The sequence below is a fragment of the Callorhinchus milii genome, unplaced genomic scaffold (assembly GCF_018977255.1).
Source record: "Callorhinchus milii isolate IMCB2004 unplaced genomic scaffold, IMCB_Cmil_1.0 Scaffold1, whole genome shotgun sequence".
In the NCBI taxonomy this organism is placed as follows: Eukaryota; Metazoa; Chordata; class Chondrichthyes; order Chimaeriformes; family Callorhinchidae; genus Callorhinchus; species Callorhinchus milii.
The window spans coordinates 57,836,710-57,858,760 of NW_024704742.1; the positions used below are offsets into that span (position 1 = coordinate 57,836,710).

General features: G+C 43.3%; 2 protein-coding genes across 4 annotated transcripts in view; both read right to left on the minus strand.

The window, feature by feature from the left end:
• LOC103187396 (solute carrier family 22 member 4) overlaps positions 1-4,921 on the minus strand; it is a 45,297-nt gene extending 40,376 nt beyond the window's left edge. Inside the window, exon 1 of the mRNA XM_007906867.2 lies at positions 4,211-4,921. Coding sequence (XP_007905058.1) covers positions 4,211-4,588 — 378 coding nt within the window. The 5' untranslated portion in view covers positions 4,589-4,921. The remainder of the gene's footprint in view (positions 1-4,210) is intronic.
• Positions 4,922-14,651: 9,730 nt separating this feature from the next.
• LOC103187397 (solute carrier family 22 member 5) overlaps positions 14,652-22,051 on the minus strand; it is a 63,919-nt gene continuing 56,519 nt past the window's right edge. For all 3 annotated transcript variants that reach the window (XM_007906870.2, XM_042342537.1, XM_042342531.1), the window contains exons 10-12: positions 21,518-21,653; positions 20,517-20,669; positions 14,652-14,824 (exon numbers count right to left, since the gene is read on the minus strand). In XM_007906870.2, the coding sequence (XP_007905061.1) occupies positions 20,525-20,669; positions 21,518-21,653 (281 nt within the window). In that variant the 3' untranslated portion in view covers positions 14,652-14,824; positions 20,517-20,524. The remainder of the gene's footprint in view (positions 14,825-20,516; positions 20,670-21,517; positions 21,654-22,051) is intronic.

Consider the following 22,051-nt stretch of genomic DNA (forward strand, 5'->3'; position numbering starts at 1 on the left):
ATCCTGGAGGCGAAGAACAACCCCAGGCTACTGTTTTCTACCACATCCCGAATCCTCCGTCCCCCCCGCCACCCCGCGCAGGTCATCTCCTCCAACCTTCACTGCGAGGAGATGCTGGATTTCCTTGAATCCAAAATCAAGGGAATTCGCTCCGCGGTCACTTCCCCTCCAACATCCACCCACCCCCCCACCCCCTCCCTCCCACACTCCGACTCCTACCCATCCTTCCCTACACACTTTCGTAGCTGTTTCCCCACCCTCTGTCACCAAACACATCCTATCCCTGAAACCCACCACTTCCTCCCTTGACCCCATCCCCACTCCACTCCTTATCTCCCAGCTCCACCTCCTTGCCCCACATATCACAGACATCGTCAACCTGTCCCTCTCCTCTGGCTCTGTTCCCATTCCCTTAAAAACTGCCACCATCACTCCCACCTTGAAAAAACCCTCCCTTGATGCGTCGCAGCTATCAAGCTACCGGCCCATCTCCAACCTCCCCTTCCTGTCCAAGGTCCTGGAACGAGTTGTCGCCTCCCAGCTGCGCTCTTTCCTCTCCACCCATTCATTATTCGAACCCCTTCAGTCGGGTTTCCGTGCTGCCCATAGCACAGAAACTGCCCTGGTCAAGGTCACCAATGACATCCTGACCATCTGTGACCAGGGCTCCCTCTGCCTCCTCGTCCTCCTCGACCTATCGGCAGCATTCGATACGGTCGACCATGCTATCCTCCTCCACCGCTTGTCTTCCCACCTCAACCTTCAAGTCCCTGTCCTTGAGTGGTTTAGGTCGTACCTCTCCCACCGTCTTTACTTTGTTTCCACGAATGGCTTTTCCTCCATCCCCCGCACTGTCTCGTGCGGTGTCCCTCAGGGCTCTGTCCTCGGTCCCCTCCTCTTCACCCTCTCTATGCTCCCCCTTGGTGACATCATCCGCAGACATGGGGTTAACTTCCACATGTATGCGGATGACACCCCACTCTACCTTTCCTCCTCTACCCTCAACTCCACGACCACCGATGTCCTGACAGCTGCCTGTCCGACATCGAGTCCTGGACGAGAGACAACTTTCTTCAGCTCAACGTGCGAAAAACTGAGGCCCTCCTGATTGGCTCACGTCAGCGCCTCCGCACCTCAGGCGCTGACAGCATCAGCATCCAAGGCTGCACTCTCCACCTCTCAAAGCCAGTCAGGAACCTCGGGTTCTGTTCGACCCTGAGCTGTCCTTTCTCCCCCATATCCGCGCCACAACTGGCACCGCCTTCCATCACCTCCGGAATATCGCCAGACTACGGCACTACCTCACCCCTCACGCTGCTGAAACTCTGGTCCACGCCTTTATCACCTCAAGGCTGGACTATGGGAACTCTCTCCTCGCCGGCCTTCCCGGCACCTCCCTCCACAAGCTGCAGGTCATTCAGAACTCTGCAGCTCGTGTACTGTCCCGCACCAGGCTTCGCGACCACATCACTCCCACCCTCGCTCGCCTCCACTGGCTCCCCATCCCCCAGAGGATCGAATTCAAGATCCTCATCCTCACCTACAAGGCCATTCACGGCCTCGCTCCCTCCTTCCTCTCTGACCTACTATCCCCCTACCTACCTGCCCGTACCCTCTGTTCCTCTGGCTCCAGTCTGCTCCACATCCCCCGCCCCAACCGCCCTACCATCGGTGGTCGGGCCTTCAGCCTCTCATCCCCTAAGCTCTGGAACTCCATCCCCCAGTGCCTTCGCCGCCTCCTCCCTTTCTTCCTTGAAAGCCGTTCTCAAGACCTTTCTCTTTGACCGGGCCTTCAGCTCCCCTCTTGACTCTCTACCCCCTCCTCGCTCCCTCCCTTCCCTCCCCTCACCCTGACCATTTCCCCCCTGCTCGGGTCCTGACCCAACTGTACAGTGTCTTGGGACGTCCTCCCGATGTGAAAGGCGCTCTATAAGTGGAATCTTGTTGTTGTTGTTGTTCTCTGTAAAACTACCACTTTAATCTTTGTGTAGGTTATCTTTGTGTTTGTTGGCTGAATATAATAAATAATAAATAAAATTGCTTGTAAAAAATGCACCAATATTTTGGTAGTCTCTTCCGAATCTCTCTGATTTACACGCTTGCCTGGATTAAGTCCTACTTAATTAACCACCATCACTTTGTCTCCACAAACATTTTCTCCTCTCGCTCCTCTCAGTCACCCCAGGGCTTCATTTTTGGCCCCCTTCTCTTTCTCATCTATATGCACCCTCTTGGCAATGTCATCGACAGACATGAGTTAAACGTCCACATGTTTGCGAATGACACCCAAATCTATTTCTCCTCAACCAGCTGCAACTCCAGGTCCGCTGATATTCTGTCAGCTTGTCTGTCAGACATCAAGGTGTGGATGAATGCAAACTTCCTGCAGCTGAACATCGACAAGTCGGAAGCCATAATCCTTGACTCCCGTCAATGTCTTCTGTCCTGTGGATCTGACCTCCTCAAGTTCCTCGGCCTTTCTCTAAGACTTGTACATAATCTAGGCATTCGATCGTCAGATATCCTAGCCCCCCAAATTCGGATCCTAACCAAGACCACTTCCTCTACTTCTTGTCACTGATCCCCTCACTCGCCTACAAATCCTCAGAGGATAGAATTCAAAATCCCCATCCTCGCCTTCAAAGGCACTCCACTGCCTTGTCACTTCCTACCTCTGTGAACTGCTAACCCCATATCAACCTGTCCACTCCCTCCACTCAGCAGCCTCCAGAATGCTCCATGTCCTCCATCTGGCCCACCCCACCATCGGCAGTCAGACCTTCAGCCAATCTGCCTCGAGTCTTTGGAATTCCATCTTTCCATTCCTTCACCTTGTTCCCTCCTTTACCTCCTTCAAGGCCTTCTCAAGACCCGCTTCTTCAGCCGTGCATTTGATCACTCTCCTACCCCTAGCCGCCCTGCCCTCCACCCCTCCTGATCCCAACCCCCAACTCAAGTCCAATGGTACAATTATACAACTAAATGGTAGAATTTAAAGGGGTGCAGGAACAGAGAGACCTGGGGGTTAATTTATACAAATCTTTGAAGGTGGCAGGACAAGTGGATACAGCTGTTAAAAAAAACATATTGGATCCTTGGCATTATAAATAGAAGCACAGAATACAAAAGCAAGGAAGTAATGCTACACATTTATAAATCACTGGCGAGGCCTCAAAAATGGAGTACTGTATCCAATTCTGGGCACCAACCTTTCGGAAGGATATCAAGGCCTTGGAGAGGGTCCAGAGGAGATTTACAGAAAGGTACCAGGGATGAGGGACTTCAGTTATGTGGAGAGACAAAAGAAGTTGGGATTGTTCTCCTTAGAGCATAGAAGGTTACGGGGAGATTTGATAGAGGTATTCAGAATTATCAGGAGTTTTGATAGAGTACATAAGAGGAAACAATTTCCACTGGCAGATGGATCGGTAACTAGAGGAGACAGATTTAAGATAATTGACAAAAGAACCAGAAAGGTGATGAGTAGATTTTATTTTTACGCAGCGAGTTGTTATGATCTGAATGCATTGCCTGAAAGGGTGGTGGAAGTAGATTCAATAATAAACTTTCAAAAGGGAATTGGATATGTACTTGAAAATAAATAATTGCTAGGGTTTGGAGGTTTGGACTGATTGGATAGCTCTTTCAAAAAGCTGGCACAGCCATGATGGACCAAATGGCCCCCTTCTGTGCTGTAGCATTCTATGATTCTATCAAATCCTTGACTGTCCAGCGCCTTGGTATGTCCTCCCGATGCGAAAGGTGCTATAGAAATATAATTTGTTGTTGTTGACTGATACATGCGTAATCCCATCACCATGGTCAACACTGTTCCTGAAGTAAGATTACAAACACTGTAAATTTCCCATTCCTGCACATGCAACTATGATGACTTTGTCTTACAGGGTTAACAAGAGCTAAGTGGCTAAGAATTTATGCCCCTTATGGTTTGTCTGTCTCTCCAATTCTTGCTGATAAACCAGCCAGGCTGGTTTGTCATAAACTGTGCTTGGAGTACTGAAGACTGCCAAGACAGGGGAATGTATTGATTTTGATACTTTATTCTCAAGTAGACCCAGCTCAGCTCCAAGCAGACCCCGATTGCCTAATCCGCCAATATTTACTGACAGATATTTACTGACCTCTGACTTGCACTGAGTAAATATTTTTCCTGAATCTCCAAGTTGATAATAACATTCACAATTCTTACCTGAGAGACAATAGTAGAGATGTACCTGTCAGTGCTGTACTCCCAGCCATCCACACAGGGCTCAGTCTCACGTGTTGTGTCATTTAAACCGTCTGTTACAGGAGTTTTGTATCTTCTACATTGACTGTAGATCATCTCACCATCCACCTCCTCTACAGGCAGCAGTGAACTCAGATTGGCTTCTCCAGTGGTTCCGTTCAGAGAGTTAGGCAGACGGCAGTGATGCTGAGGGATGTCTGCCAGAAACACCATGGACAGACCCACATAACCATTTGGGATGATGGTCACACTTAACAAAAGGAAAACAGTTTTCTGGAAGGGTCCCCACTCTCCCAGAAAATCAGTTGCTTCACCATAATCTTGCATATTCTTTTCCATTTACCAAATTATAACCTTTCTTGTACACTCAATGCTTAACTTTCCAATGTGTGCTCTTTGGAAACAAAAAAAAGTTTCATCCAGTATTCTGATAAATTCAGTTCAAAGTGTTGTAGTTCTTGCTTCGGTGAGAACAAATAAATTATATGAAGCACAATATTAGGAAGTTTGAAGATCAATTTGAAAATGAGTCTTCGTATCACACAGTAATACCTGTACCTAGTGTATGAGTCAATAGACCAACCAGATCTGTGTTTGCAATGTGGCTGTGTGAGTTCATTCGATATCTGGAAAAGAATCTGAAAACTACAAGGCACTTATTTCTAAAGCTGTACACTCCCCTAAGATTTATAGAGACTTGATTGGTCCCTGTTTTGCCCAAAATGTTTCCGCCCAATTTTTAAACAACTGCAAGGACTGCTGACAGTCTAATTGCTGAAACCATATGCAGTGGGAAGGACAATCTCTACTGGTTCAATACTTCACAGTGCACACTTAGAGTCACAATAAGTGCTATCTATTCTTTTCTTTGATCTGCTTTTGTAATTTTTCCTTCATTCTCAAATATCATCATGCTCAATCTTCAGTTGTGTAAAACATTTGAACTTGTCACTTATATATCCATTCACATACACTCAGACAGACAAATGTATCTCATCAAAGTTTTATTTTCATGTTATTGTTTTTTTGGTGAGCCAGGTGTTTGACACATACAGAAACCTAATTCAAGAAAGTATTAGGAGCACATTGGCAAGAGACAAGGCATGGGGACCCCAGAGTGTTACTAATGGAGTCTAACCAGCTAAAACCACATGGCTTACCATTAAAAGCACCTAGCTGGCAAAATTTCCACTACTTGTCCAGCTAGGTCCATCCTACCCATTAGGGCTTTGGCTTGCAGGGCTAACAGGAACTGAATGGGAAGTGGCCCTGCCTCCATTGACTGGTCTGCCCTGCCAAGTCCTGCAGATGAGCCAGGCTGGTTGTGCTGTCATCTACTGAGGACTCGGCTGGCTCAGGAACTGGACTCAGGATCAGCCAAAGTGAACAACATAGGAACAGGAGTAGGCCATTTAGCTCCTTGAGCTTGTTCCACCATTCTATGGAATCTGAGTTATCTGTTGTCTACAATAACTACTTGCATTTATATATGACCCTTCATGCGAGTGGTGTCTGGGAGTACTTAAAACTTCAGCATCCACATGTATCAACTACAGAATACACTCCGGATTAACTTACATTTTACACTGTCTGCTCCCATCTTTGTAAAGTGTAGGAGCTCAGAACTCCACAATAGAATTCAAAATACATTGGGGGGAGGGGAAGCAATTGCACACCACTCTTCTTTTACTCCTGCCCACTATGTGATTTTCAAATCTGCAAGATAACTAATGCTTTACAACTTTTTAACTGTGAGCCATGGATTTCAAGATATGTGTGAAGATGACCAATTTTATATAGTGCCTTTTAATGGCAAAATATCTCAAAGCGGTTCTGTGTTAACCATGAAGTACATGACGTATGACCTGGGCCAATAGAAAAGGGCAGAAATATTTGCCCCAAATTGCAGGACATTGGACAACTTTTGCGCAAAATCACAGAGATGTTTGATAAATATTGCAGAGAATTGCGGAGGCTTGATTGGTGCAATTGAGAGATGCATTTTAGGAAACAACCTGGATTAAAACTATAGGCATATGTTTCCTGAACATGTGGTTGTGTTTAAAATGCTAAAAATATCAATTTGAATAGTACAGCAATTACCAAGAATTGGTTCCAGGAACTCAGTTTAGGCTGCGTGAGCTGGGCAGAGCCGGTTTTCTGCTTGCGACGCTTCTGCAATCCCAACATTCCCTGTCCCACACATGTGCGACCGGAGCTGCTCCACCCTCAGCAACAACATCGAGCAAACAGTGCGAGAGGCCTGTCGACTAGCACACTTTGTGTACAGGTGTGTAGTGGGGCGTAGCACACTGCGTGTCCTGGCATTTAAATTAGATCCCATGGGAAAAGTGCAGTTGCACTTTTCTCATGACTTAAATACAAGCTCACATTTCATTGTGAAATCTGCACAGACATGTTCATACCACTCTCATATGTTTGGCATTAGAAAACATTGTGCAACCTATATTTAGTAATCCTTCATTTAAAATGTCAATAAACATTTGAACCTGCTCTGCTCTATAGTATGGAATTACAATGATTTACAAAGAATGTACAGCTTGGACACAGGCTACTTGGCCCAATCAATAAATGCATTTCACATGAGCCACCAACCATTTCTCCCTCCCTCCCACACCCTTCTATTCCATTCTCCCTCACTGTTCCTCTTGAGTGATTGTATACTATCTGATTCAATCATTGCTTCAGGCAAATTCCACAATTTCACTATCCTCTGCATGAAGTAATTCCTCATAAATTCTCTCGTACATCCCCTAGTTGTGATCTTATATTTGTGTCCCTTGGTTAGAGATGCCCCAGCAGTGGAAACACCTCATTTATGTTAACCTTATCAAACCAGTTTATAATTTTAAACACTTCGATTAAGTCCCCACTTAAACATTTCTTCTCTACTGAAATAAATGCCTAACCTACCCAGTCTGTCTTGATACTGTAGTAGTTACCTGCCGCCTGATATAATCCTCATAACCTACCAGAAATCCTATCCATAATGCTTGCATTGTAATCACACTCAGCCATGTGTTTTGGAAGATTAAGAACTTTAGGGTGGGACAACATGATGGAGTCCTGTACCTTCGTGGTTAAAGCCTCTCGCCTCCCAAGCGAGAAGACCTTGACTTGATTCCCAGGCAGAGCAAGACGTTGGTCAAGTTTCCTTACTCCACATGCCTCTGCTTACCCAGCAGTAAGTAGGAACCCGATTATTAGTCAACTGGCAGATCGCTTTTCCGAGGGTAATAATCCCTTAAAAGAGAAATTTTGGTCACTCAATCCACAACTGTTTGTGGGTCACTGCTGTGCGCAATTGGCTGCCACGTTTCACCCACAAAATATACAATCAATTCACTTTACAGTACATTCCACACATACTTACTTGTTCCACCCTCTGTAAAATTATTCTGGTTTAACCTCTTTCTCGCTTTGTCTCCTCCTCCCCCTGCACACACACACTCACGTGCACACCACACACCCACTCAAGCACTAGATTGTGTGAAATTCTTAACCATATCAAATAGGTTATTTGACTTCATTTTATCCAATAGCATTAAGAATCTTCAATAAGATCACCCCATATTCTATTGTGTCAGTAATGCTGGTATCTCTTCACAAGTCAGGTTGCTGACCTCATAAATCAATTGGTCTGCAGTTGTTGTACCCTCTCCAGACAACTGATATCTAAAGACATCTATGATTAAGGAATAAGGGAAAGGATAATAATAATACTTACATTTAGTATAGTGCCTTTCACGTCAGAAGTATGTCCCAAAGTGCTTCAAACTGTACTGTAATGTACTGTACTGTAAAGTGCAGTGACTGATTTTTATTATGGCTGAACCCTGCAGGCAATTTTGAGCACAGCAACAGCCCACAAACAGGCTTCTAAATGAAGTCTGAACTTTTTCACAATCTTAAATTTTAAGAGAGTGGTTCTAGAAATAAAACAGGGTGGATTTTCATGCTTCTGAAATAAAACCAGATGTCATTTTGGTTGCAATCTTATTTCAGGGACAGAAAGTTGTGCTCTCAAGCTTCACATCAGAATTTGAGCATACAATCTAGGCTGATGAGATTGTATTGAAGTTCAGCAATGGAAATATATCTGTTTCATAATTATGTGGTAAATTGGTAATGAGGTCAACTTCCACATGTATGCGGATGATACCCAACTATACCTCTCTGTCTCCACCCTTGACTCGAGATTACCAATTGTATTCATAATTATGAAATAGGCAAATTATTTTGTGGTTTGACAATTGAACAATTTTTGTCACATCCAAATTGTAAAGCTACCATTGGGCCTCAAACTAAGATGTCGTGGCCCTCAAGTCAAACGTGAAACTGACTCACACTTTCCAAACTAAATTCGCTGATCTTACATTCCCCTAAAGAAAGGAAACATTAACCTGATCAGCCTGTGCTAAATTTAAATTCAGGTTTTAAAGGTAAAAGACAACAGAAATAACATGTTTACATTTCGAGTTGTTGCTTCCCAGCTTTGCTCCTACCTCTCCCGCCAATCCTTTCACGAACCCCTCCAATCAGGTTTTCATGCTGTGCACAGCACAGAAACAGCTTTTGTCAAAGTGACAAATTACATTTTGTCCATTTGCGACGAGGGCTCCCTCTACCTCTTTGTCCTCCTTGACCTCTCTGCTGCCTTTGACACCGTTGATCACTCTATCCTCCTCCACTGCCTCTCCTCTCACTTCAACCTTCAATGGTTCAGATTGTACCTCTCACACCACTTCCACTTCATCTCCACAAACGGCTTCTCCTTTAAAGCCCCCACACGGTCTTGTGAAGTGTTCCTCAGGGCTCTGTTCTTGGTCCTTTCCTCTTCAATATCTATATGCTCCTTCTTGGTGACATCATCCGCAGACATGGGGTCAACGGATGACACCTCTTTGCCTCCACCCTTGACTCTAGGACCGGTGCTGTCCTGACAGAATATCTGACAGACATCAAGTCCTGGATGACAGCTAACTTTTCACCATTGAATGTAAACAAGACTGAGGCCCTTCTGATTGGCTCCCGTCAGCTCCTCCACACATCAGGCACTGACAGCATCACCATCCATAGTTGCACACTACACCTCACTAAGCCAGTCCGGAACATTGGCGTCTTGTTTGACTTTCAATTATCCTTTCTTCCCCACACCCATGCCACGACCCCCTCTGCCTACCTCCACAACATCACTCAGTTTTGCCATTGCTTCACCCTTCAGGCCACTGAAACCCTTATCCATGCATTTATCACATCTGGGCTTGACTACACCAACTCCCTGCTTTTCAGCCGTCCCAACTCCTCCTTCTACAAGCTGCAAATCATCCACAACTCTTCAGCTTATGTCCTCTCCTGTACCAGGCTCCATGACCCCATAACACCCTCCCTCGCCTGGTTCCATTGGCTCCTCATTCCCCAAGGATAGAGTTCAAAATCCTCGTCCTTGCCTTCACGGCTCTCCATGGCTTTGCCCCTCCCTACCTCTCCAACTTACTGACCCCATATCAACCTGTCCACTCCCTTCGCTTAGCAGGCTATTGCCTGCTCCACGTCCACTACCTGGCTTGCCCCACCATCGGCGGTCAGACCTTTCTGGCCCACCTTTTGGAACTCCATCGCACATTACATTTGACTCATTCAAGGAGTATCTCTAAAATTCAAATTCTGCTTCCAGAATTAAAAAACAGAGTCAACTGGCTTCCCACAGGCTGGTAAATTTTTTTTTTTTTTTAAAAAATAAATAAATAAATAATTCTTGCATTTGATATAGCGCTTTTCACATCTTTTGTACATCTCAAAGCGCTTCACAGAATATACTGTAAAGTGACTTGACTCTATATTTGTGAGCAAAAAACGGCAGCCAATTGTGCACAGCAGTGTCCCACAAACAGTCCTGCAATGAAGTGACCAATTTATTAATTGTTTTTTTTGAGGGATTATTATCAAGCATGTGGAGTAAGGTTTTGGCCATGGTTTTGCCCTGCCAGGAATCAAACCCAGGTCTCTCGCTTGCAAGGTGAGCGCTCTAACCGCAGAGCTACAGGACTCCACAAAAACAAATAGTATGAAGCCAATATGTGGGTGTCAGAAGAAGGGGTTGTCGCACTACCATTCTTAAAAGATAAATGGAAATAAAATACATTGCAAAACAGATTTGATGCAATAATTCTCACTTTCACTTTGTTAGTGAAATATCGCCTGGTTCACCCATCATCTTAGAATTAGAAATCATGCAATAGTTTGGAATGTTCTTGAATTAAGTTATAATTCTAAATCCTACAAAGCTATTTTTACAGCTTCTCTGAATAATGCAATACAAAATACAATCCAAAATTACATTTGTAAAGCCTTTCACATTGGGAAGACATCCTACTGAACTGTCAGGGATTAGGACCCGAGCAGGGGTTGGGATCAGGGAGGGTGGAGGGCAAGGAGGGTAAGAGGGTGGCGAAGACACGGTTGAAGAGGAGGGTCTTGAGGCATACCTTCAAGAAAGCAAGGGAGGGAGCGAGGCAAAAGGAATGTGGAAAAGAAGAGGGTGGGGGCCGAGAGGCAGAAGGCCCTACCGCTGATGGTGGGGCGGGCCAGGCGGAGGACATGGAGCAGATCAGAACCTGCTGAGTGGAGAGAGTGGACGGTTAATAAGGGGTTAGCAAGTCGGAGAGGAAGGAAGGGGCAAGGACATGTAGAGCTTTGAGGGTGAGGATGAAAATTTTGATCCTGATCCCCTGAGGAATCAGGAGTAAGTGGAGCCGGGCGAGCGTGGGTGTGATGGAGTCACGAAGCCTGGTGCAGGAGATGACACAAGCTGCAGAGTTCTGGGTGATCTGCAGCTTGTGGAGGGAAGAGTTGGGAAGGCCGACAAGCAGGGCATTGGGATAGTCAAGCTTGGTTGTAATGAAGACATATATGAGGGTTTCGGTGGCCTGAGGGGTGAGCCAGTGGCGGAGTCAGGCAATGTAGTGGAGGTGGGGGAAGGTGGAGTGGGTCATGGCACTGATGTGGGGGAGAAAAGACAGTTGGGAGTCGAACAAGATGCCCAGGTTCCTGACTGGTTTGGTGAGGTGGAGTGTGCATCCTTGAATGCTGATGATGCCAGTGTCTGAGGTGCGGAGGCGCTGGCCTGAGTCAATCAGGAGGGCTTCAGTCTTGCTGACATTCAACTGTAGAAAGTTGGATCTCATGCAGGACTTGATGTTTGACTGACAGTTTGTCAGGACATCAGTGGTCTTGGGGTCGAGGGTGGAGGCAGAGAGATAGAGTTGGGTGTCATCCGTGTACATGTGGAAGTTGACTCCATATCTGCGGATGATGTCACCGAGGGAGCATGTACAGGTTGAAGAGGAGAGAACCAAGGACAGAGCCCTGAGGAACACTGCACGAGACTTTACAGTGGCTAAAGGAGAAGCCATTTGTGGAGACAAAGTGGAGTTGGTGTGAGAGATAGGATCTGAATCATTCAAGGACAGAATCTTAAAGGTTAAGGTGAGAGGAGAGGTGGTGGAGGAGGATAGAGTGGTCCTCAGTGTGAAAGGCAGCAGAGAGGTCGAGGAGACAGAGGGAGCCCTAGTCACAAATGGACAGGATGTCATTTGTCACGTTGACCAGGGCTGTTTCCATTCTGTGGGCAGGGATTCGTAGAGGGAGTGGCAGGAGAGGAAGGAGTAAAGCAACAACTTTTTCAAGGAGCTTGGTTGGAAATGGGGCAGTTGTTAATGAGACAGGGAAGATTTTTTTTAGGATGGAATGATGACAGCTGTTTTTAGGGGGGTGGGAATGGTGCCAGTTGACAGGGAGGTGTTGATGAGATCAGATAGTAGATAGGCAAGGAGATGGAGCTGGGAGGTAAGCAGAGGGTTAAGGATGGGTTCGAGGGAGCAGGTAGTGGACTTTATACGGGTTATCGTGGTGGTGAGAGAGAAGTGGGTAAGATTAAATAAGATTTGCAGCTATTCTAGAACATTTTTTGTGCAAATTAAGAAACCTTTAATAATAGCTAGCAGATGAAGAACCACTCTCTGTGTCAGTGGAATTGTTCCTTTCAACTCGCCCAATGCTTTTTTGTAAAATCTAGCCCTTGAAATACTTCTGTCCGCACCAATTTCAATATCCACCAATACTCTTCTGAAGTAGATAATTATCCAATTTAGTCTTGAAGGAGTGACTCTCTGAGGCACCAACTATTTGTTTCATACAACCAATAATTCATGGAATAAAAATCTTCTAATCTCTGCCCTTACTCAAGACTTTTAAAATAAAGTCAAACCTATGTTTCCACTTCTGCTCCCATTAGGCAAGCTGAAATCGGTGTGGTTGTCACAAAGGGCAATATACTTAGTCCTGGAAAACAATCCTTTATGAAAAACAGATGAATTTTGACCATTTTCCCAATTATCCAGAGCAAATTACTGCCACTCTTTTGATGTTGCATTTGTATCTATCTCTTCAGAGTGTACAAAAAATATATCATGACGTAAAACTAGCTAATTAGTTTGAGGAAATGAACCAAAATAACCTGTAAGGCTGCAAGACAGCAACACAAGTTTCAACATGAATTGCGAACTGCAATTGTAATACTTTGAAGTGGAAATTGTATATGCGATTGAACATTGATGAAAAAATGGATTCCTTATACATTGCCTTTTTGAAATGAGGCATATTGTTACATGACATATGAAACACATTTATGTAATTTCAAGCCATGATTGATTTTCAATTGAATATTGTATGTTTCATCATGTGGGCCTCATGTGGCACTAAGTTGAAAGCCTTGTGGAAGTCAATAAACCAATGTAAGTGGGTTTCCCCTTAGCCTTAAGAGCATCAGTCTCAATTGTTGACTCTTATTGGTACCTTGGGGTCGTGGTGGACACCAACTTTTGCCTGGACACTGTCCTGAAGGATTGCGCTGAGAAGCAGTGAAGAGCACTCTGGTCATTCTCATCCCTCTTCAAGGACAGCAAGGTCCCAATGTAGGTCAAGCTTGCGGCATACAAGACCTATGTGCAAACAATCCTCCTTTATGGATCTGAGCTTCTGGGGATGCAGTGACGAGGTTTCCTCCAATCCATCTGCAAACTCCAGGATCAAAAAGTGTGGTGGATCTGTGGCAAACATGGGAAGTGGCTACAGGGTGGGAGGGTTTCCAACCTAGACTGACCTGTTGCTAATCACCCTGGAGACAGAGGCAGCTTCACAGCGGTCACATCTATTTGCCAAGGCCACTTACATGAGGACCTGATTTAAACTGGTGCTGAATAAACCTGTTACACAACATTTCACTTGGACCTCAAGAACATCAAGGTGGCTGTCCTGTAAGGGTCCTCCCACTATGCCAGAAGCAGACCCCTGCTATATAGCTGATGAGAACAGCATTGTCCATGAGGCTTGGGGCAACAGCTGCTGGAAGGCATTATCTGGAGTCCGAGTTCATGAACATACGTTAGTATGACCAGCACCTGGAATCCACCTTGATTGGCCGGCAAAGCAGCCAACAGCTGCTGCTTAACCTCTGTACCTCCAACTGCTGGAAACATTGCTCAATGGGAAGGGACGTGCCCAAACTACAGACAGGAAGATGGTGGCAATGCTCTCACGCATTTCATGCTGAGCTGTGTTGCCCACCAGGAAGTTTGCAGGGAGTTCCTGGTACTTGGTATCCACCTAATGAGGGATCAAATCTGTGCTTGTTGGATGGGATGTCAAATAACTAACTAGTGACTATCCACTTTGGGAGGGGTGGTGGAGGGGGGAAGTAAGTGGGGTCTCCTTGGAGCTGAACTGTCTCCAAAGTGACACATTTGGTAATGGAATGTCGGCATCACGCCAGCCCTCTGTGGTGGTCTCATTAGTCTGGTTCCTGAGTCAGACGGGTCTGCGGTATTCCAGAGCACTGCTGATGATAGCACAGCCAGCCTGGCTTATTGGAGGGAAATGGAAGGGCAGACCAGTCACTGGGGCACTGAATCATCGCACTCGGCTCCTGTTAATCCTGCAAGCCAAAGTGCTAATGGGTAGAGTGGTCCTACCTGGACAAGCAGCGGACAAGCTTGCTGGACAGCAATATCAATAGGAGGTTCCTGAGACAGACGGGTCCGCAGTATTATGCGGACTATGCGGTTTTAGCTGGTTAGACTCCAGCAGGACCCTAACGGACACTCTGGGGTCCCCAAACCTTCACTCTTGCCAACCTGCATCTAATACTTTCTTGAATTAGTTAAGCAGAATGTATCCTTCCAGGGAGAGAGTGAGCATTCCAGTCCAACAATCTATTTCTGTAATTTCTATGTGAAGGTGGGATGCATGGAATACCGATAAGCATGGTGATGGGTTTCTGCATGTGTCACCTGGCTGACCAAAAAAATTATTGTATGTTCAGTGAGATTTTAAGGCTTTTTGCTTTCACTTTATTGTATGATTTAGCAATTCACTTTGTTAGCATTTTTTAACATTCCAGAAAACAACTTGAAGTTCAAACATTGTTCCTTTTCAGCTTCTCATAGTTGCCTGTACACAGTGATAATGTCCATTTCCATCTGCAAAATCAGAAGCCTATAAAATACAACAAATCCAATTAAATCCGGTATGCTATGATGAAAACCTATTAGCACACAATGAAAGATCTATTGGAATTAAATACTGTATCACCATGTTACTACTGTATAGCTGATATTTTTTGGGTGATTGCTATTTCTTGTGCAATGGCTCTTACTCTTCATAGGCAACTCTATTTTTGCACAGCCACTGAGGACTACATTAACTTCACACAAAAACTTTGGAGGGTGAAAATAGTGAAATTAATTAGATGTGAAATATAATGGAGATTATAATAATAATGATCCTTGTATTTGTAATAGTACCTTTCATTTCAGGAGGATGTCTCAAGGTACCTCACAGGATTCAGTGTAAAGTTTATATAGGACACATAGGAATTAGGAGCAGGAGTAGGCCATTCACCCCCTCGAGCCTGCCCCGCCATTCAATAAAATCATGGCTGATCTTCTAACCTAACTCCATCTGCCCGACTTATCCCCATGACCCTTAATCCCCCTGTCCTTTAGAAATCTATCAATCTCAGTCTTGAATATGTTCAAGAACTGAGCATCTACAGCCTTCTGGGGTAGAGAATTCCATAAATTCACTACCCTCTGAGTGAAGGAGTGTTTCCTCAACTCTGTTCAAAAAGGCTGTCTCTAAATCTTAAGACTGTGACCCCTAGTTCTAGATTCTCCAACCAGGGGAAACAGTCTCACACTGTCTACTCTGTCAAGCCCCATAAGAACCTTATATGTTTCTATATGATCACCCCTAATTCTTCTATATTCTAGAGAACATAGGCCTAGTTTACTCAACCTATCTTCATAGGTCAACCCCCTCATCCCAGGAACTAATCTAGTGAATCTACACTGCACCCCCTCTAAGGCGAGTATGTCCTTTCTTAAATAAGGAGACCAAAACTGCACACAATATTCTAGGTGCGGTCTCACCAAGGCCCTATACAGTTGCAGCAAAACTTCTGTACTCTTGTATCCTAACCCTTTTGCAATAAACGCCAACATGCCATTAGCCTTCCTAGTTGCTTGCTGTACCTGCATACTAACTTTTTGTGACTGGTGTACAAGGATACACAAATCCCTCTGAACACTAACACTATCTAATCTCTCCCCTTCTAGAAAATAATCTGCTTTTCTGCTTTTACTACCTAGGTAAATAACTTCACAATTCCCCACATTATATTCCATCTGCCACCTTCCTGTCTACTCACCTAGCCTATCTATATCTCTTTGCAATCTTTTTGTGTCATCCTCAGAGCTTACTCTCCCACCTAGCTTAGTATCATCCGTGAATTTAGATATTTTAAGTTCTATGTCCTCGTCCAGATCATTGATATAGATTGTAAATAGTTAAGGCCCAAGCACTGATCCTTGTGGCACTCGACTAGTCACATCCCGCCAATCTGAGGACCCATTTATCCCTACTCTCTGCTTTCTTCCCGTTAGCCACTCTTTGATCCATGCTAATATATTGCCTTTAGTTCCATGGGCCCTAATCTTGTATAGCACCTTATATGTGGCACCTTGTCGAATGCCTTCTGAAAATCTAAATATACCACATCTACTGGTTCCCCCCTATCTAACCTGCTAGTTACATCCTCAAGGAACTCTGAAAGATTTGCCAAACATGACTTCCCTTTTGTAAAGCCATGTTGGCTCTGCTTAATCGTGTTATGGTCCTCTAAGTACCCCACGACGTCCCTAATTAAGGATTCTAGAATTTTCCCTACCACCGATGTTAGACTGACTGGTCTATAGATCCCCATCTTCTCTCTCCCACCCTTCTTAAATAGTGGTGTTATGTTTGCGATCTTCCAATCAATGGAAACTGTTCCAGAATCCAGAGAATTTTGGAAGATCAAAAAAAGCCATCCACTATCTTAGCAGCCACCTCCTTTAAAAGCCTACGATGTAGGCCATCAGGTCCAGTGGATTTGTAATTTTTCAATCCCAACAGTTTCCCTCGTACTAATTCTTTACTGATTCTAATTTCCCTAAGTTGCTCACTAACATTAGCTTCTTAGTTCCCCTCTATTTTTGATAAGTTTTCCATGTCTTCTAATGTAAAGCAAAGTATTTGTTTCATGACTCTGCCATATCTTTATCCCCCATTATAATTCCTCCTGTCTCTGCCTGTAATGTACTCACATTCACTTTTGCTAGTCTCTTCCTCTTTATGTATTTGTAAAAACTCTTACAGTCTGTCTTTATGTTCCTAGCTAGTTTGCCCTCATAATCCATTTTCTCCCTCCTAATCATTTTCTAGTTTTTCTTTGTTGGTCTCTGAAGCCCTCCCAATCCTCGGGTTTACTGCTTTGTACTATAGGACCCTTCTTTTAATTTTATACCTTCCCTAACTGCTCTAGTTAGCCATGGTTGAACCATTTTTCCCATGGTATTTTTATTCCACAAGGGAATATGTGATCGCTGGAAATTATGTACTATATCTCTAAAGGTTTGCCATTACTGGTCTACTGTCATATCCTTTAATCTAATTCCCCAGTGTATTTTAGCTAAATCTTCTCTGATACCTGCAAAGTTGACTCTATTTAAATTTAAGACCTTTGCTTCAGACTTAACTACATCACTCTCTAACTTAATGTTAAATTCCATCATGTTATGGTCACTCTGCCCCAGAGGAGCCTTGACTTCCAGATTGCTCATTAGCCCTATTTCATTACACAAAACAAGATCTAGGATCGCCTGTTCCCTGGTTGGTTCCTCATCATACTGATAGAGAAAACTATCTCTAATGCATTCTATAAGCTCCTCCTGTAACTTACTTTTGCCAATTTGGTTTTCCCAATCTATATGAAAATTAAAATCACCCACTATTAGTGCATTTCCTTTTCTACATGCTCCAATAATTTCCTGCTTAATACTCTGTGCAATACTGTGACTGTTATTCGGGGGTTTATAAACTACTCACACTAGTGTTTTCTACCCCTTGTTATTTCATAGCTACGTCCTGATTTTCTGATTTAAAATCTTTCCTCTTTACTGTTTTTATCCCATCATTTATTAACGGGGCTACCCTCCCACCTTGTTTTCCACATTGCCTCACTTTCCTATATGACGAATACCCCAGAATATTTAGCTCCCACCCTTGATCTCCCTGTAACCACGGCTCAGTAATGGCTACTAGATCATATCCATTTATTTCTATTTTTGCCATTAATTTGTCTATCTTATTACGAATGCTTCGTGCATTCGTATACAGCGCCTTTAATTTTGACTTCTTACTATTTGCCCTACTCGCTAATGCTCTATTTTCTTTTCTGAGCTTCTTGTCCCTCCTAGACACACTCTGCTTATCTCCCTCATTATTCTGCTTTACCACCTTCATCTTTCTTAGTTTTGCTGGTTTACTTCAGACTTTAACTGTAGCCTTCCCTCTCCACCCCTCACCCCTTAGTAGTTTAAAGCTCTGCCTACCTCACTATTTATTCATTCTTCCAGGTCATTGGTCCCAGCCCGGTTTAGGTGGAGTCCATCTCTATGAAATAACTCCCTTTTCCCCCAATACTGGTGCCAGTGGCCCATAAAATGAAACCCCTGCCCTCCGCACCACTTTTTCAGCCACGCATTTAATTCTTTAATTTGTTTGTGCCTGTACCAATTTGCACATGGCTCAGGCAGTAATCCCAATATTATTACCTTGGAAGTTCTATTTTTTAATTTAATTCCCAATTCGTTGAACTCACCCCTTAAGTCGTCCCTACTAGTACTACCTATATCGTTGGTGCCAATGTAGATTACCACACTTGGATCTTCCTCCTTCTGCCTCAAATTCTTCTCCAGCTTTGAAGAGATTTCCTTCACCCTGGCCCCAGGAAAGCAACAGATCCTTTGTATCTCCTGGTTGCAGCTGCAGAGAAGTGTGTCTGTCCTCCTGACTGTCTCGTCCCCAATTACAACTGAATTCCATCTTTCACCCCCCACTTTTGTGGCCTCCTGTATAGAGATGTTGGGAGTTAGTTTGCCCATCTTCCTCACAGGCTTCCTTGTCCACACAGGTTGCAAGTATCCCGTACCTGTTGGACAAGGTTAAAGCCTGGGGCTTCTCCGCCAATCTCTCTGGGGTCCCCTTACCTTCCTGACTGTCAGTCACCCTGTCCTGTTCCTGACTAGTAATGTAATCTATACTTTCCCTGAGACTCAGGGGAGTGACTGGCTTTACTGACTGTGTATTTGTAGGTGAACATAGTAGCCATTTGCACAAGGCAATGTCCCACAAACAGACACGAAGAGAATGATCAATTTTATTTGGGGATTGTTGGTGCTTGATCTCACAATGTTCTGATTCAGAGGCAAGAGTCCTACCAACTAGCCAGGCTGACACCTGGCTCATAATATGCTTTTATTGATATTACTTCACTGCATGGAAAGTAATGGCATAGATATTTCCCTGAAGGTATATGCCTCTTTAAAGTCTTTAAACATTTGTTAGAGTACGGGTTATCTGATAAAATAAAAAATTACCATTAGGAGACCAAAATAAATGGAAATTATTGTATATAATATTGGGGATAAAATTGATGTTGTATCTCATGGGAACATTATCCAGAATGGCAAGTCTTAGCTGAGCATGTCCATTAGAGATAGAAAGCCTTGGAGATCAGTGGGAAACGGAAAATGTCTGTGCTTGGATTGAACATCTATTCATCAGAATATTTGGTTGAACAAGACCCTTCAGCCCATCTGATCTCATACTTCTCAAATACCCACCCTACCCACCCACCCTTAATCTTCTTTTAAACTCAGTTCAATGTACCTGTCTCAACCACCTTTGCCGGTAACCTGTTCCAGTCATTAATTGCCATCTGGGTAAATGAAAACTGATATCTATCCTGAAATTGCTCATTGCAACTCTAAACCTATGTTCTCTTGTTTCACTGTCATGGTGAATCCTAAAGTTTTGTTCTTAGTTTACTTTTACCATACATTTTAAATTTTATACATCTCTATAAAATCCCATCTGATACAAGACTGAAAAACCCTGGTTTATCCAATTGTTTCTTATAGATCATTCCTCTAACATTGTGGATCATCCTTGCTGCTATCTTCTGCATTGCTCTTAGGGCTCTTGATGAGCCCATTCCTTATGTCACAGTGACCAGAACTGTACAGTCTAGCCAGGTGCAGCTTTACTAGAGCACTATATAGTTTCAGTGTAATGTCTCAGACAACTGAACACAAATGATTTATCAATAAGCCAATTTACTTTGTTTATACTGTTTTGACATGGTGTGCGAGGAGTCAAACAACACCACTAGATCACTTCCAGCTTCCCCCTTCGCAAGTTCTATCCTGTCCTTGGAGTACAAAAGTTTCCTATTCTTACTTCCTAAATGTAGCACCTTGTGTTTATCTGTAGTAATCTTCATTTGGGAGTTATCAGCCCATGTGTACATCCTGTCAAGCTCTCTTTCCAAGACATTTGCTGCCTCCTCTGATTCCACATTTCCCCCAATTTAGTGTCATCTGCAAAATGAACTAATTTACATTACGTCAGCGAATACAAATCATTAATATATATAAAGAGTAAGGGAGATTTACTTCACATTTCAAGATGTCCCACCTGACATTGTTTGATTCTGAGACTGAAAATGTTAAATTTTGCAGGAATGACATTCAGCATTTCAAGAGGCACAAAAGGGGAAAGGGAATAATGAGAAATGAGAACTTACTTGATGGACTAGGCAGTAATGTCATCAGTACATTGGACAGCTGTGAGGGAATGCAAGAAAGTGTTGCCATTCTGAGATTGTCTCTGCTGGGATGCAGATATCTCGAAGGAGGAAGGAGGCCTCTGACGGCACATTAGGGAAAAGGGCCAGCAACTTAAAGAAGAAAGTTACATTGTCAGAACACATTCTATCATAGTCATCATATCATATTAAATATCCTTGCATTTGATATAGCACCAAAATGTCTTAAAATGCTTCACAAAGTTTCTGTAAATTGTTGTGGCTGTGTAATTGTAGATGAATGTATATTGAGCATGGTTATATCCGACAATCAGTATATTACACAATATATATGTGGAATTCTCCAGCTATTTTTGGATACTTATAAGCAGAGTGATGAGTTTTCACATATATCAGTCACCTGGCTGATAAAAAAGAAATCTAAGACAGATTTGTGAATATGACTCTTCTCAATCAAGTTGCTTCTTTCATTACCCCACCCCGGCCTTCAAACCAGCCTAAAGATCTTTTCAATGGTGTTTTCACCTCTTGTCTTTTAAGTTCTGGATTTAATCTTTCAGTCTTTCTCTGTTTCTTCCCTGGACAAATCAATATTTACTTTGAAAAAGGGAAAATAAACAAGATGCAAGGCAAAATACCTTTCTTAATCTATGTTGTTGCCCTCTGAGCTAAAGATTCCAATATTTCAATGGCTTGTTAAACAACATAAGTTGTCACCAGCACAGCCTAAATGGACAGAATGACCTGTTACTTTGCTGTATCTTTCTTGTAATTCTATGTATTAAGTGTGCTATAGCAATGAAATATATATTGATAGTTTGGGAATTGTGAGTATCCCTGAGTTTATAGAATCAATATTATTCTGGGTTATAAATATTTCAGGTTTTGGGAAACAACCAGGATATGTTTTCAGGTCTGAAATGGAAAAAGCTCTCAAGCCATCAACCCACATTGATACGCTTCCCTGTTCAATTACTTACCATTTGACTGGTTGTGCTTGCTGAATTGTGTCTGGAAAACGCTGGCCATATGTTTCAGGCAAAATGAAGCAGAAAAATCCAGCCATTATTGACAAGCCGCCCATTAACATAAAAGGCAGATCCTTGTTATACGTTCCTAAAAGATAGAAAGCAACATAATTATAACTAATTCAAAACTGTAATAATCTGCTGCCTGAATCTGAAAACAGCACGTTAATGAGGTTCTGTATATTGTGAACATATTTCTTACTCATGCTACTTAGGTTTGTTAGCTAAAATTGTTTCAATAATAGTTCATATGTTTAAGAATAGACAGTATTTGGATTCATGCAGCAGATAATCTTACAAACAAATTGCTCTACAATAGAAGAGTATTACCTGTGCTCAGGATCTTGGACAATGAGCAAGATGAGGTAGAAGCTTAGATAAAATACTGTATATCACATTTTAAACCTAATAACTTGGATTGTTAAACTCATTTACAATACCGGAATCATGAAAGTAAAAAACATGTGTATGTTATATTTAATTAAA